Source organism: Schistocerca serialis, chromosome 4, assembly GCF_023864345.2.
Source record: "Schistocerca serialis cubense isolate TAMUIC-IGC-003099 chromosome 4, iqSchSeri2.2, whole genome shotgun sequence".
Lineage (NCBI taxonomy): Eukaryota > Metazoa > Arthropoda > Insecta > Orthoptera > Acrididae > Schistocerca > Schistocerca serialis.
Genome location: NC_064641.1, coordinates 883,399,133 through 883,411,506, shown reverse-complemented (window position 1 = coordinate 883,411,506; position 12,374 = coordinate 883,399,133). Strand labels below are relative to the sequence as shown.

General features: G+C 42.5%; 1 protein-coding gene across 1 annotated transcript in view; it reads right to left on the bottom strand.

Moving 5' to 3' along the window:
- Positions 1-723: 723 nt before the first annotated feature.
- LOC126474828 (UDP-glucosyltransferase 2-like) overlaps positions 724-12,374 on the bottom strand; it is a 27,909-nt gene continuing 16,258 nt past the window's right edge. Inside the window, exon 3 of the mRNA XM_050102303.1 lies at positions 724-947. Within this exon, the coding sequence (XP_049958260.1) occupies positions 724-947 (224 nt within the window). The remainder of the gene's footprint in view (positions 948-12,374) is intronic.

The following is a 12,374-nucleotide window of genomic DNA, read 5'->3' as shown; positions in this document are numbered from 1 at the left end:
GATGCTAGCGCTCCATGTGGTAACATGTCACACTGCAGTGAACACAAGACAAGCTACTTCTTTGATCAAATCTGCAGTGAGGCCCTAAATTTGATCAAATATTGGACGACATTTGACAAAGTTCCCTATTACACCATCACATATCTTTGACAAAGATATTGGACAAATATATTTGACAAAGAAATTTGATAGTGTAATACCGGCCTATGTGATAGGCTGTTATCATATGACAAAATGATGTCCTGTTTATAAACGACTAGAATTAGGGAACGAAGGTCTAAAAAAATAAAGACGACTTGACAAGGGTTCGAACCATAGCTGGACGGTGCATGTGGGTTTGATGTCCCAGCAGCCTATTCAGTGAGCTATGACAGCTGCTACGGCCTCCGTATACTCCGATGCGGTGCACGAAGTGTGAGCGCTGACAGCTCCCCGTTTTCATACAGATCTGATTTTGCTAGATAAACCTTTGTCTTAAATCTGGATGAGGAATCACATTCCGACCTCCAAGGGCAGCACTTTTTCCTCACCCTATCTACATACCTTAAGACTAATGAATGTTTAATAGTGTTCAGAGAACGTAATTTCTAAACAAAAATTACACCTAAGTCACAATCATATGGTGTACAGAGCCACATTCTCCGAACCCAAGCATCAGTTACACAGTTCACTGGAGCTTAAGAATCTGCTAAAACTACTCCTAATTTATTCACATATTGTACATTACCTTTTATCCTCAGTAAGCCTTCGAATGGCGTCCGAAATCGAGTCTCTCGTGACGTCCCAGAATTTGAGCTCAATGCCGATGCCGGCGTCGACCATTTTCGCCACGTTGTGGTGCTGGTCACCGAAGAAAGGAATCCCCAGTAGAGGAACTCCGTAATAGGCGGCCTCATTAAAGCTCTGCAGACCACCCTGAGTGATGAACACGCGCACATTGGGATGTGCTGTAAGCCAGAAAACAGAGGTCACTGAAATTGCACAAGCAGCGGGATTTTCGCAATTTGCTCGAATAATTCTATATTCACACATATGTCAATAATACGGTGTACACAGCAGGCCAGTATCATTCCTGCAGTTCGTTGCCATTTGCTATTCCTTTAGTGAAAGGTGCAATGGAAGAACTGCAATCAGTAGCCATTTGTTTTTTGTTGTTGTGGTCTTCAGTCCAGAGACTGGTTTGATGCAGCTCTCCATGCTACTCTATCCTGTGCAAGCTTCTTCATCTCCCAGTACCTACTGCAACCTACATCCTTCTGAATCTGTTTAGTGTATTCATCTCTTGGTCTCCCTCTACGATTTTTACCCTTCACGTTGCCCTCCAATACTAAATTGGTGATCACTTGATGCCTCAGAATATGTCCTACCAAGTGATCCCTTCTTCTAGCCAAGTTGTGCCACAAATTTCTCTCCTCCCCAATTCTGTTCATTACCTCCTCATTAGTTATGTGATCTACCCATCTAATCTTCAGCATTCTTCTGTAACACCACATTTCGAAAGCTTCTATTCTCTTCTTGTCCAAACTATTTATCGTCCATGTTTCACTTCCATACATGGCTACACTCCATACAAATACTTTCAGAAACAACTTCTTGGCACTTAAATCTATACTCAATGTTAACAAATTTCTCTTCTTCAGAATAGCTTTCCTTGCCATTGCCAGTCTACATTATACATCCTCTCTACTTCGCCCATCAGTTATTTTGCTCCCCAAATAGGAAAACTCATTTACTACTTTAAGCCTCTCATTTCCTAATCTAATTACCGCAGCATCACACGGTTTCATTCGACTACATCCCATTAGCCTCATTTTGCTTCTGTTGATGTTCATCTTATATCCTCCTTTCAAGACACTGTCCATTCCGTTCAGCTGCTCTTCCAGGTCCTTTGCTGTCTCTGTCAGAATTACAATGTCATCGGCGAACCTGTTTTTATTTCTTTTCCACGGATTTTAATTCCTACTCCGAATTTTTCTTTTGTTTCCTTGACTGCTTGCTCAATATACAGATTGAATAGCATCGGGAAGAGGCTACAACCCTGTCTCACTCCCTTCCCAACTACTGCTTCCCTTTCATGTCCCTCGACTCTTATAACTGCCATCTGCTTTCTGTACAAATTGTAAATAGCCTTTCGCTCCCTGTATTTTACCCCTGCCACCTTTAGAATTTGAATGAGTATTCCACACAACATTGTCAAAAGCTTTCTCTATGTCTACAAATGCTAGAAATGTAGGTTTGCCTTTCCTTAATCTATTTTCTAAGATAAGTCGTAGGGTCAGTATTGCCTCACGCGTTCCAACATTTCTACGGAATCCAAACTGATCTTCCCCGAGGTCGGCTTCTACCAGTTTTTCCATTCGTCTGTAAGGAATTCGCGTTAGTATTTTGCAGCCGTGGCTTATTAAACTGATAGTTTGGTAATTTTCACATCTGTCAACACATGCTTTAAGAACCTTCAACATCGCAGCGCGTCAGTAATTGTTGGATAATATATTAAAAAACTAAAAACCCGCCTCGATTGCGAAAAAAGCACCTAGTGTTAAGTGTTAACTCAGATTTCGGCGTAGATAAGTACACCTTCTTCAGAACAACAATAAAACCCACAAGTGCCTAAGAAGACCTTTGTCAATGATTAAAAGAACACCATAGCTATACATTTATGAACGAAAAAGAAAGGAAAACACAAACAGTACATGTGTACAAAGTCAAAACCACTACTTAACTTAATGGTCTATGATCCACCTCACACCGGCCTATGTTCGATGGGCCATGACCCGCCATAAACTGCAGCTACAAACGGTCGCTCACTCAAGCCTGAACCGCTATGTATGCACATGCGCAAGACAAGGGCAGTTACTTGAATGCGCATGCGCATACGCATACGAATACGAGAAAGTTTATCCATGGGTCGGGGCTAAATAGCCCATATACTCCCAACCGTGGATCAACGTATATCAAAAAATGAAATGGACAGAACAAGAGACGAGCTAAATAGGAGATGAAACCTAAAAATAACCGCACACGGTTGCTTATGCTAGTAAAGAAACTTATATATCAAGCTACCTATAACAACAGGAGGAACTCTTAAAAACTATACCTAAAGCCAGGGGGGTTAACACTTAACACTAGGTGCTTTTTTCGTAATCGAGGCGGGTTTTTAGTTTTTTAATATAAACACCTGCTTTCTTTGGGATTGGAATAATTATATTCTTCTTGAAGTCTGAGGGTATTTCGCCTATTTCATACATCTTGCTCACTGGATGGTAGAGTTTTGTTAGGCCTGGCTCTCCCAAGGCTGTCATTAGTTCTAATGGGATGTTGTCTACTCCCGGGGCCTTGTTTCGACTTAGGTCTTTCAGTGCTCTGTCAAACTCTTCACGCAGTATCATATCTCCTATTTCATCGTCATCTACATTCTCTTCCATTCCTATAATATTGTCCTCAAGAACATTGCCCAAGTATCGACCCTCTATATACTTCCACCTTTCTGCTTTCCCTTCTTTGCCATTTGTATAACCGCTAATTTCTCTAGTGTTCGTAGATGCAAGGACGTATTTCTTGAATCTTCCTGGGAAAAGTAATCTCGTAATTTAGCTTCTTCTGTAGTATCTAAGACTAGAGTTGGTTGAGCGTTTTGTTTAATCCAACTTCGTAACGGCCTTGGCCTGACGAAGTGCTCAAGAATAGACGGGCTGAGACCTTTGTGACTGTCGTCATGGATATATTTAATCGTTTAATAGAATTGTGTCAGGGAATTGAATTGGTGCGTAAGTTCATAGCGTTTCTTTGTTGTACGCTGGTACTCCGGTTGCTATGGGCTTATTTATCAATTGTCGTTAGCCTGGCTAGCTGGGTGTTACCGTGCTCGCCTCTCATGCAACCGGGCCCGGGTTCGATTCCTGGCCGAGTTGCAGATTTTCTCCCCTCGGGGACCGGGTGTTGTGTTGTTCTCATCATCATTTCGTCCTCATCACCGGCGCTTAAGTCGCCTAATGTGGCATTCTGAAATAAGGCTTGCACTTGGCGACCGAACTTCCCCAGATGGGGCCTCCCGGCCAGCGATGCCATACGCCACTTCATTTTATCAGTTGTCATTACTTACTTCTCTTTCATTGTTGCTATTTGAGTTTACATGTCGTCATTGTGTCATTTGGGGATAATGAGTGGACCTGTGCACACTAGAAAATGCAGTGCCAAGCGAAGAAATCGGAAGAATTCCAATGTACTCTTCTGTTTGAGTTCAGTGGAAGAGTGGCAGCAGCGGATGCAGCCAGAAACGTTTGTGCCGTGTATGGGGATAATGCCACTGGACAGAGCACGACAAGAAAATGATTTTATCGTTTTAAGGAGGACCGTTTTGACATTGACGACTCTCCACGTTCAGGAAGACCTTGGGGTTTGATGAACATCATTTAAACGTATTAATCCACAATGATCCAAATCAGTGTACTCGATGACTGGCGCATGTGATGAACTGTGATCATTCCATCATCGTCCAAGATTACATGCAATGAGGAAGCTTCAAAAGTCGGGTGCTTGGGTACCGCATGCTTTAAGCCAAAATCACAAAAATCAGTGGGTGGCCGTATTTGCGTTTCTGCTTGCCCATCATCAGTTGGCTCGTGAGTGCCGACCATTCCTATCATGTATTGTTACTGGTGACGAAAAATGGTGCCTTTGTGCTAACGTAAAGAAAAGAAAGGCATGGTTCAGACCTACGCGCATCCACAAAAAAAAAAAAAAAAAAGATTCAAATGGCTCTGAGCACTATGGGACTCAACTGCTGAGGTCATAAGTCCCCTAGAACTTAGAACTACTTAAACCTAACTAACCTAAGGACAACACGCACATCCATGCCCGAGGCAGGATTCGAACCTGCGACCGTAGCGGTCGCGCGGTTCCAGTCTGTAGCGCCAGAACCGCTCGGCCACCAGCGGCCGGCGCGCATTCACAAAAGATATTGTTATGCGTCTGGTGGAACAGCGACGGCGTGCTGTGCTATGAAATGCTTTCCCGAGGTGTAACCGTCAGTGCAGATATTTATTGCCAACAACTGAGATGTCTTGCAGAGACAGTCCAAGTACAACGACCAAGAAGACTGCGTGAAGTGATGCTACTCGCCGATGACACCTACCCGCGTTCTGCTGGACTGACAAACACTGTACAGGAGTTCGGTCGCGAAGTCATTCCACACACACATCTTATTCACCTGATCTTGCGACTTCAGATTTACTCCTTTTCCGCTTGCTAACAACCTTCAAGGAATGTCCTTTCCGGATGAAAACGCGCTCCGAACATGGGTCGACAAATTCTTCGCCTAAAAACCAAGTGATTTCTACAGTCGCGGAATCGAAAAGCTACTCCAGCGTTGGCAGACTGTTGTAAATAGTCAAGGAGAATGTATTATTGATTACTGAGACCTCTAATACGTGCCTCTGTTGTGTTTTTTAAACTTAGGGGGAAACGGCACGAATTTATGGATCAACCCAATGTATCGAAGTACACATTTCACCCATTATTCGCCACTTCACTCTTTACGAATTCCGTTGCTGTTCTTTTTTGGTCGTTAGCCTTAAGGTTGGTCTGGCTGAATTTCCATTCCTGCCGAATGCCAGATATCCTCTATGCATCCCACATCCTGCCACCATCTGACTTATCTTCTCGTATCTAGGCCTGCCACCTGCAACTCTGTCCTTCCTCCGTTCCTTCAACTACAATTTATGGCAACGACTGAGGTCGTAATTTTTGTCGAATAATTCTGCCTCTTCATATTTTCATGTTCTTTGTTAACATTTTCTTCCAGTTAACTCCTTGCAGTACGTCTGCGTTTCTTACTCGGTCAATCATTCTAATTTTTAACAGTCTTCTCTAAGGCCAAATATCAGAACACGCTCTAATCGTTACATTTCTGTCTGGCTCATTGCTGAAGTTTCGCACCTCTATAGAGTAGTGGTCCAGACATAGCTCTGGATGTGTATTCTTTGGTCTTTATAGTTGTGGATGTTAGCAGTTATTAATTTTTATTGAAAACCGTTCTGTCTTGCACAATTCTTGCTACTATACCAGTCTAGCATTTTCCTTCTTTTTCTGTTATGCTTCTTAGATAGCAACATTCAACCATCTTTTCAAGTGTCTCTTGTCCAAGTTTAACTTTTACCCGTCCAGCATGTCTATCAGAGTCACACATGTTTCCTCAATTCTCGTTTAATGTCTGTACATTTTCTGTACGTCACCTAGCACTCGCTCCGCTTTATTACGCAGCTGACTCAATTCGTGTTCATTTTCATCATCCTATGTGGAAGCAGCCAGGAAAGAAGTAAAGGACGATCTCGAAGTAAGTATCAGTAGGGTGAAAGAGCGACCCTGCTCTGCTTTTATAACCGTCATAGTTCCAACCGCTTGGGACATTACTTTAATGCTAACTACTGCAGTCTACTTAGCACAAAGAGACTGTCTTACCCTTTTATCATCGTAGTTGATACCAAACTGCCTAAAAACGGAAAATATTTTACCCCATTCCAAATAACCAAAACCTTCTCATCATCCTTGTTTCTGTCTAAATATGTCCTCTATCACTAATCGCAGGGCTAGAATTGCTTCTCGAACACACCTGCTTTCCCTAAAACCATACTATTACTACAGTGTGTTTAGCACAACTTAATACCAACGTTTGGCCTTTATTTCGTAATTAAGAATAAAAGATTTCTTAGTTGTGATTGAGTAGTATTCGTACTTTCACATCATTAATCATATTTGTTCAGAAGTTTTTCTGAACGCCATAGAATCCTTTCATTTGACTGAACTATTAGATTGAGAAGGGAAATTGCCTGTAATTAACTTTGTGAATATTTTACAAAATAGAGTTCCACTGTGGAAGAGTTAGAAGCTGTCTCGAACGACTAACCTGACGCCAAAGAAAACGAAAGGTAACAGAGGCACATAGGAGAACGCGAAGAGGCCGCTGGTAAAGAGGACGTCTGTTATTGGTTGATGTAACGAGAAGACATCTCCAAAGATCGGACCAACAGTTTGTCTGGCGCCGAAGATAAGTTACAGCGTGGTCCACAGAGAATGCTGCTCCGCCTCTAATGACGTCGTCGTCGACGGGACTTTAATCCATAATCTTCCTTTCTTCCTTCCTTCCTTCCGCCTTCGGGCAATATTACTCTCATTCTGTGAAGTTCATATTGTCCCTTGTTGATTAATTATGCAATACTACACTAGTGAAAAAACAGAGAAGTAATTGTGAAAATTTAGAAATATCTGCGTTGTTTTTAATCCACGCTTATACTTGCCCAAAAATGATATTCAGAGCGAAATTTATTACGGCCAAGGCAATAACCTGAATGGCAGTTGAAGAGGTAACAGACTCAATTATACCATTATATTCTTCGGGGTGAGTCAAGTTGGTAGTTCACAGTCATTACTCAAAAGATGTCTTATTCGTACATCTTATCATGAATTTAACTTTTTTTTAAGTTTCTCGTCTGATACGTAATTGCTCATACTATACAAAAGAACGAACATTAAATTTCTGTAATGTAAGCGTAAAAAAAAAGAAGAGCACACAGAAAAGATTCAACACCCTCAGAGTCTCGTGACATGGTGTCTCGTATAGAGCAAAATGCTCGTAGAAGAGTCCTGGTACTGAATTATTCTACATCTACATTTATACTCCGCAAGCCACCCAACGGTGTGTGGCGGAGGGCACTTCACGTGCCACTGTCATTACCTCCCTTTCCTGTTCCAGTCGCGTATGGTTCGCGGGAAGAACGACTGTCGCAAAGCCTCCGTGTGCGCTCTAATATCTCTGATTTTACATTCGTGATCTTCTCGAGAGGTATAAGTGGGGGGAAGCAATATATTCGATACCTCATCCAGAAACGCACCCTCTCGAAATCTGGACAGCAAGCTACACCGCGATGCAGAGCGCCTCTCTTGCAGAGTCTGCCACTTGTGTTTGCTAAACATCTCCGTGACGCTATCACGCTTACCAAATAACCCTGTGACGAAACGCACCGCTCTTCTTTGTATCTTCTCTATCTCCTCTGTCAACCTGACCTGGTGCGGATCCCACACCGATGAGCAATACTCAAGTATAGGTCGAACGAGTGTCTTGTAAGCCACCTCCTTTGTTGATGGACTACATTTTCTAAGGACTCTCCCAATGAATACCAACCTGGCACCTGCCTTACCAACAATTAATTTTATATGATCATTCCACTTCAAATCGTTCCGTACGCATACTCCCAGATATTTTACAGAAGTAACTGCTACCAGTGTTTGTTCTGCTATCACATAATCATACAATAAAGAATCCTTCTATGTATTCGCAATACATTACATTTGCCATGTTAAGGGTCAGTGCAACGGCCTTGCCGCAGTGGATACACCGGTTCCCGTGAGATAACCGAAGTTAAGCGTTGTCGGACGTGGTCGGCAGTTGGATGGGTGACCATCCCGGCCGCCATGCGTTGTCGCCATTTTCCCGGGTGCTCAGCCTCGTGATGCCAATTGCGGAGCTACTCGACCGAATAGTAGCGGCTTCGCTCAACAATACAATCATAACGACCGGGAGAGCGGTGTGCTGACCCCAAGCCCCTCCTATCCGCATCCTCCACTGAGGATGACACGGCACATTTTCCAGATCTCTCACCAATTGAAAACGTCTGGTCAATGGTGGCCGAGCAACTGGCTCGTCACAATAAGCCAGTCACTACTCTTGATGAACTGTGGTATAGTGTTGAAGCTGCATGCTGCTGTACCTGTACATGCCATCCAAGCTCTGTTTGGCTCAATGCCCAGGCGTATCAAGGCCGTTATTACGGCCAGAGGTGGTTGTTCTGGGTACTGATTTCTCAGGATCTATGCATCCAAATTGCGTGAAAATGTAATCACATGTCATTTCTAGTATAATATATTTGTCCAATGAATACCCGTTTATCATCTGCATTTCTTCTTGGTGTAGCAATTTTTATGGCCAGTTGTGTATTTTCTGGGTCTCATGAACAAATAAAGCGAGTTGGGTCTCACACGATCGCTGTTTCCAGAATCCATGTTGATTCCCACAGAGTAGATTCTGGGTAAAGCGAGTTGGGTCTCACACGATCGCTGTTTCCAGAATCCATGTTGATTCCCACAGAGTAGATTCTGGGTTTCCAGAAATTACATGATACGCGAGCAAAAAACATGTTCTAAAATTCTACAACAGATCGATGTCAGAGATATAAGCCTATAGTTTTGCGCATCTGCTCGACGACCCTTCTTGAAAACTAGAACTACCTGTGCTCTTTCCAATTATTTGGAACCTTCCGTTCCTCTAGAGACTTGCGGTACACGGCTGTTAGAAGGGGGGGGGGGTGGGGAGGGGGCAAGTTCTTTCGCGTACTCTGCGTAGAATCGGATTGGTATCCCGCCAGGTACAGTGGACTTTCCTCTGTTGAGTGATTTCAGTTGCTTTTCTATTCCTTGGACACTTATTTCGATGTCAGCCATTTTTTCGTTCGTGCGAGGATTTAGAGAAGGAACTGAAGTGCGGTCTTCCTCTGTGAAACAGCTTTGGAAAAAGGTGCTTAGTATTTTAGCTTTAAGCGTGTCATCCTCTGTTTCAATGCCACTGAAGTGCGGTCTTCCTCTGTGAAACAGCTTTGGAAAAAGGTGCTTAGTATTTTAGCTTTAAGCGTGTCATCCTCTGTTTCAATGCCATTCCGATCCACTTACTGATTTGACGCAAGACCAGAACTTCCTAAGATTTTCTGTTAAGTCGGTACATAGAATTTTACTTACGAATTCACAGAACGCTTCATACACAGCCCTCCTTACGCTAACTTTGACATCGTTTAGCTTCTGTTTGTCTGAGAGATTTTGGCTGCGTTTAAATTTGCAGTGAAGCTCTCTGTGCTTTCGCAGTAGTTTCCTAACTTTGTTGTTGAACCACGGTGGGTTTTTCTCGTCCCTCACAGTTGTGCTCGGCACGTACCTGTCTAAAACGCATTTTACGATTGCCTTTAACTTTTCCATAAACACTCAACATTGTCAGTGTCGGAATAGAAATTTTTGTTTTGATCTGTTTGGTAGTCTGAAATCTGCCTCCTATTACTCTTGCTAAACAGATAAGCCTTCCTCCCTTTTTTTATATTCCTATTTACTTCCATATTCAGGGATGCTGCGACGGCCTTATGATCACTGATTCCCTGTTCTGCGCTTACAGAGTCGAAAAGTTCGGGTCTGTTTGTTATCGGTAGGTCCAGCTGACTCAATTCGTGTTCATTTTCATTATCCTACATGGAAGCAGCTGTAAAAGAAGTAAAGGACGATCTCGAAGTAAGTATCAGTAGGGTGAAAGAGCGACCCTGCTCTGCTTTTAAAACCGTCACAGTTCCAACCGCTTTGGACATTCCTTTAATGCTAACTAATGCAGTCTACTTAGCACAAAGAGAATGTCTTACCCTTTTATCATCGTAGTTGATACCAAACTGCCTAAAAACGGAAAATATTTTACCGTATTCCAAATAACCAAAACTCTCTCATCTTCCTTGTTTTTTTCTAAATATGTCCTCTGTTACTACTCGCAGAGCTAGAATTGCTTCTCGAACACACCTGCTTTCCCTAAAACCATACTATACTACAGTGTGTTTAGCACAGCTTAACACCACCGTGAAGTTTTGCCTTTATTTCGTAACTGAGAATTAAAGGTTTCTTAGTTGTGATTGAATAGTATATTGAGGTCTTCTGTACATATCGAGCAGGGTGATAACCACGAACCTGTTTATAGGTAGAATCAGCTTTTGGTAGCACCGTTACTCTTTTGGGAACTGAGATGAGTCACGTGATGTTGCTTGCAATCGTAGAAATCTATTTGAGGCTGATAATATTTATTTTGGCATCCAGTCTGGAGTAACTGGTATATCTTATAAATCGTCTGCGAGTGACAACAGGAATCGTTTTTCGCGGAACATTCTCGGTCTTCTCTTGACTGCAAGCTGAGCATAAGTCACACTATCGGAAAGAAACTTCATACGCCTGGAAAGACGGCGTCGATTTTTATCCGATGACGGCATACGCCACCTGGGGGATAGTAGATATATATAGAGTTATCTACATGTACATCCATACTCCGAAAGTCACCTGACTGTGTGTGGCGGATGGTACTTTGAGTATTTCTATCGGTTGTCCCTTCTATTCCAGTCTCGTATTGTTCGTGGAATGAAAGATTGTCGATATGCCTCTGTGTGGGCTCTAATCTCTCTGATTTTATCCTCATGGTCTCTTCGCGAGATATACGTAGGAGGGAGCAATATACTGCTTGACTCCTCGGTGAAGATATGTTATCGAAACTTCAACAAAAGCCCGTACCGAGCTACTGAGCGTCTCTCCTGCAGAGTCTTCCACAGGAGTTTATCTATCATCTCCGTAACGCTTTCGCGCTTACTAAATGATCCTGTAACGAAGCGCGCTGCTCTCAGTTGGATCTTCTCTATCTCTTCTATCAACCCTATCTGGAACGGATCCCACACTGGTGAGCAATATTGAAGCAGTGGGCGAACAAGTGTACTGTAACCTGCTTCCTTTGTTTTCGGATTGCATTTACTTAGGATTCTTCCACTGAATCTCAGTCTGGCATCTGCTTTACCAACGATCAACTTTATATGATCATTCCATTTTAAATCACTCCTAATGCGTACTTCCAGATAATTTATGGAATTAACTGCTTCCAGTTGCTGACCTGCTATATTCTAAAATCTTTCTTTCTATGTATTCGCAGCACATTACACTTTTCTACATTGAGATTCAATTGCGATTCCCTGCACCATGCGTCAGTTCGTTGCAGATCCTCCTGCATTTCTGTACAATTTTCTATTGTTACAACCTCTCGTAAAGGAAACAAAAGAAAAATTCGGAGTAGGTATTAAAATCCATGGAGAAGAAATGATGACATTGTAATTCTGTCAGAGACAGCTAAGGACTTGGAAGAGCAGTTGAATGGAATGGACAGTGTCTTGAGAGGAGTATATAAGATGAACATCAACAAAAGCAAAACGAGGATAATGGAATGTAGTACAATTAAGTCGGGTGATGCTGAGGGAATTAGATTAGGAAATGAGACGCTTAAAGTAGTAAAGGAGTTTTGCTATTTGGGGAGCAAAATAACTGATGATGGTCGAAGTAGAGAGGATATAAAATGTAGACTGGCAATGGCAAGGAAAGCGTTTCTGAAGAAGAGAAATTTGTTAACATCGAGTATAGATTTGTCAGGAAGTAGTTTTCGAAAGTATTTGTATGGAGTGTAGCCATGTATGGAAGTGAAACATGGACAATAAATAGTTTGGACAAGAAGAGAATAGAAGCTTTCGAAATGTGGTGCTACAGAAGAA